The sequence below is a fragment of the Passer montanus genome, unplaced genomic scaffold (assembly GCF_014805655.1).
Source record: "Passer montanus isolate IOZ18808 unplaced genomic scaffold, ASM1480565v1 scaffold2, whole genome shotgun sequence".
Lineage (NCBI taxonomy): Eukaryota > Metazoa > Chordata > Aves > Passeriformes > Passeridae > Passer > Passer montanus.
The window spans coordinates 25,437,458-25,441,331 of record NW_024366591.1 but is presented as its reverse complement, the minus strand read 5'-3'; the positions used below and the strand labels follow the sequence as shown (position 1 = coordinate 25,441,331).

Here is a 3,874-nt window from a genome sequence, read left to right as displayed (position 1 = left end):
CATGTTGAATTGCAGTCTGCCAACGAGGTGAAATAATATTTCAACCATTTTCAATAATAGATCTAACAATAGAATTCTGTGATTCAATGATCTCTCACTCACATCCTGTAAGCTAGTTGTGATAGCTTTGAGACTGAACAGTATCTAACCCTATGAAGAATTCTGGTTAAATTGGTGAAATCACTTGCCATAGTAATTTCAGGATGTGAGTGCCATGTATGACTAAAACCATGTAGAATTACTTACTGTTATGTTCATGTTAAACCATCTCCAACCTTTCTTTCTAATGATTTAAAGAGGCCTAATTTTGTAATTTTTTGAATGTTATTTTCCAGTTTGCTTGGAGATAATTTTCCAGTTAAAGACTTGAATCTGCAAACATTTACGCAAATGCTTAATTCTACCTAGTGACAAAATCTCATATATACTGACTAACACGGTAAGAGCATTTGTAAGATTTACTCCTTATTTGTCTTTCAGGAAATCTTTATACTCCTCCAAATACTTCAAGCAGCCCTTTTATTGAGCAAACTATGCCTGCAAGGCTACAAAGGAAGCCCAAAATAAAAACAGAGATATCTGCACATTTCTCTAAGAAGGACAGTTTTTTCCATTTAAGTTTTAAATGGAAGAGAGAAGGAAGAAGAAAAGTCATAGCAGCACCTGTTACGCTGCCTGACAAACCCATCAACAGGGCAAAATGTGGTGTGAACATGGCCATCAACAGAGTTAACAAGAGAAATGAGCCTCTTACAGTCAGAGCAAGTAGTGGAGATCTATAATTGGAATGGTTGTCTTTAGAAATACAAGAATACACAATTTCTGTGGCTGCAAAAAAGGGCAAAGGGTAAGAAAGAAGAGCCTTGGTTAAGAGACATAAATTCACTAGGGTTTCAAGAAATGATGGCAGGTTGTCAGTAATAACTTCCTTTGTCTTTTCACCCCAGGTCAAGAAAGCAGTAAGTGCAAAGGTTGTTTTCAAGATACAGGCAAAAAAATGAGTCCAATTTAGCATACACCTAAATTCCCCTGGGTTTTTCATATTACCTTCAAGTGTGGGAAGAAATATTTGTGAAGTGTAACTGAAAATGATCACCCCTACAGAGACCAAGAAGTCCTCAAATTCAAGGGAGAGTCTGAATTTTGCCCAGGACCACTGATGTATTTGTGTGAGACAGTAAGTTATCACTACAAAGATGATAACAAAATGAACCAAAGAACAAAGCTGGCTGAGTTTGGAAACAATTTTGAGAGTTCTGATAAATATACAAGGCAACAGAGTAACAAATGCAATTACAGACCAAGTTTTCTCAGTCACAGGTGCATACGGGAAACTGTGTGACAGCAAGTTCCCACTAGCAACCAGATACAAAATACATGTCATGATCAGTTCCACCACTTGGGTCACATTGACAACTACGCCACCTAGACTGGGACACAGCTTTTTGCAGCAGGCATTTGCAATATCTTCGTATGTGTCTCTCACTCTTGTCACTTGCCCATCTTCACTCTCTTCATACAAGCAAGCAATTAGAATTTTGCCTGTGTAACAGCATAATGCTGCAGCCAAGACAATAAGAAGCAGACCACTGTATCCACTGTGGAGGAGAGCATACGGCAATCCTAGGACAAATATTCCCTGAAGAGGAAGAAGAGAGAGAAAAGATAGCACAAAATCCCTCGGGCAAAACATTTCCGAGAAGTTGCACTCCCAAACCCATCATCCACTGAATATTGCTTTCACCCACCTGCATGGTACAAGTACTGCTCCATTCTGCTAAGTAAGTAACAACCATGAGAAATGTGTTTATTTATGATAAATGAAATTACCAGCAAAAGTAACTACTTTTATCAACACACATGTAATTATAAGCTGGGAAAATGAGAATGTGACTGAATGATAGAGTCGGCTTTTTAGTTAATATTTAACGCTGATGTGATTAGAAGCACAGTTTAGAAGGTTCGTAGTTAGTTATTCAGTCAACATGCATATTAATGAAACAGGTTCAGTATCAGTAAAATTAAGCATCTGTAGCATCATCTGTACAAGTTTCACTCCAATTAAAAATAGCAGTGTAGATGGATTCAGTAATGACAATTCCCTTCAGTCTAAAAATTTCTAACAGACCTCTGGAGAGAAGATGGCATTAGAGTGCATCAGTCTATGCTTTTGCTTCCTCCATAGCTTCTGTCTGCCTCACATAGGCTTTGCTTTTGCTAAGTCCTCTGATAAAGTGATTTTTCTAACTGCTGAGATTCTGGACTGTGCAAACTTATTCAGGTGTTTAAAAATACATGCAAAACATTTTTTTACTAAGCAGTTTTTGAAAAGATCATAGTTTTATTTGTTTTATCTAGTAAAATAAAGAAGGCATTTTACTTTCACAGGACATTATGGGCACTTCTGTGTCTTTTTCCTTTCTTCTCTATGTTAAGGGACAAATTACACTTCTATGTGGTTTCATTTCCATCAGCAAAAACCAACAAAAGCCTTGAAAAGTAGTTATTAATAAAAACATCCAATTTAAGAAAGATGCTTTTGTGCCATTTCTTTTTTTGTGTTACAAACCTGAAATTAGGAATTGCACATGAATCAGATTGGTCAGGTATTTTTATTCATGACAACTGAAGAAAAGTAAGGAGGAAACAAAACACAGTTATGCAGAAATGCAAGCAGTTCTGCAGAAATTTTTCTTCAATATTTCTTACTGCACCCATGACATAATGTAAGTTTGTTCATGTGTTTTATTCTGGCCTGACAGAAGGAGTTGATTTGGACCACACGCTTAGATTTTATTTCTAACCAAACCTGAGCAACCCTATTTGCTCTGCTAAACCTATGAACCCCCAACAGAAACCCCTCCCCACAGAAGGGGTGGCCCACTCTTCTCTCACTTGCCAAGTGATTAGTGCTGTTGACCTTCAGGAGCCAAAGCAGAAGAGGTGAGCTTAATGGTATAAATCTTAATCTTACACTTCACCATCCACAATCATGATCATGAGGGGCCATGGGGAAGCGGAGTTTCAGACATGCTTCTGCCTTTTGTGTTTTCCATCAACTCCCTCAGGTTTTATGCCTATCAGAAATTTCTGTGATGACAGTCTAGGAGCCCATCTCTGATGGAGCTCATCAAGAGGGCAGGTGCCTGTCTCAACTTTGTAGGGCTTATACCTAGCATCCCACTTCTAAGTGATTCAAGTATTCCCAAGTCTCCTCTATAAGGAGGGCTCTGAAGACAGGCCGTTTTTAAAGCACTAAATAACCATTGACAAAAAAAAAATATTCTCCTCTTCTAGCCACAAAATTGCCATTCTTTTTTGGGCAGATTGTGGGGTGAGCATCAATCATGAAAGAAAGAAGTCTTTAAATTAGAGAAGTGTTTTTTCTCTAAGCCAATGAGAAAAACAGAGCACCTATTATATGAAAGAGCAGCATTGCCTAATTCACCAGGCTTCACTCTAGAAGCAGGTACATTCAGCTTTCAATTGAATTAGAGCTGGAAGAATTAAATACATACACTAAAATATTTCAGTTAGAAAGGTTTATGCTTTTATGTGTTGAAACAGAAGTACTTAAATTATTATTACTGAAATATTAATAAAGTAATTTACCAGATACTTCTTTTGGTTGTTTTCCATGACTTCATTTACAACATTGGTTTTTTATAAGTCACAGATGCCGTTTCATTTAGGAGCTGGCACGTTCAACTACACAGCTTGTGGTACTTAGTCACCCAAATCTCTCCACTCAATGTCTCCATTCTAATACAGGTCTCATCACCCAATTACCTTGCAGTGTAATTAGCATTTGTTTTGTACAGGAACTTCACATAACTGTTCAAAATTCTACCATTTTTGCCATCAAGCAGTCTAT

General features: G+C 37.4%; 1 protein-coding gene across 1 annotated transcript; it reads right to left on the bottom strand.

The window, feature by feature from the left end:
• Window positions 1-487: 487 nt before the first annotated feature.
• Window positions 488-1,796, bottom strand: LOC120501394 (vesicular inhibitory amino acid transporter-like). The gene is made up of 2 exons (XM_039707581.1): window positions 1,749-1,796; window positions 488-1,639 (listed from the first exon to the last, which is right to left on the bottom strand). Exons 1-2 carry the CDS (start codon window positions 1,794-1,796, stop codon window positions 488-490), a joined length of 1,200 nt encoding a protein of 399 aa, XP_039563515.1.
• Window positions 1,797-3,874: the final 2,078 nt, after the last annotated feature.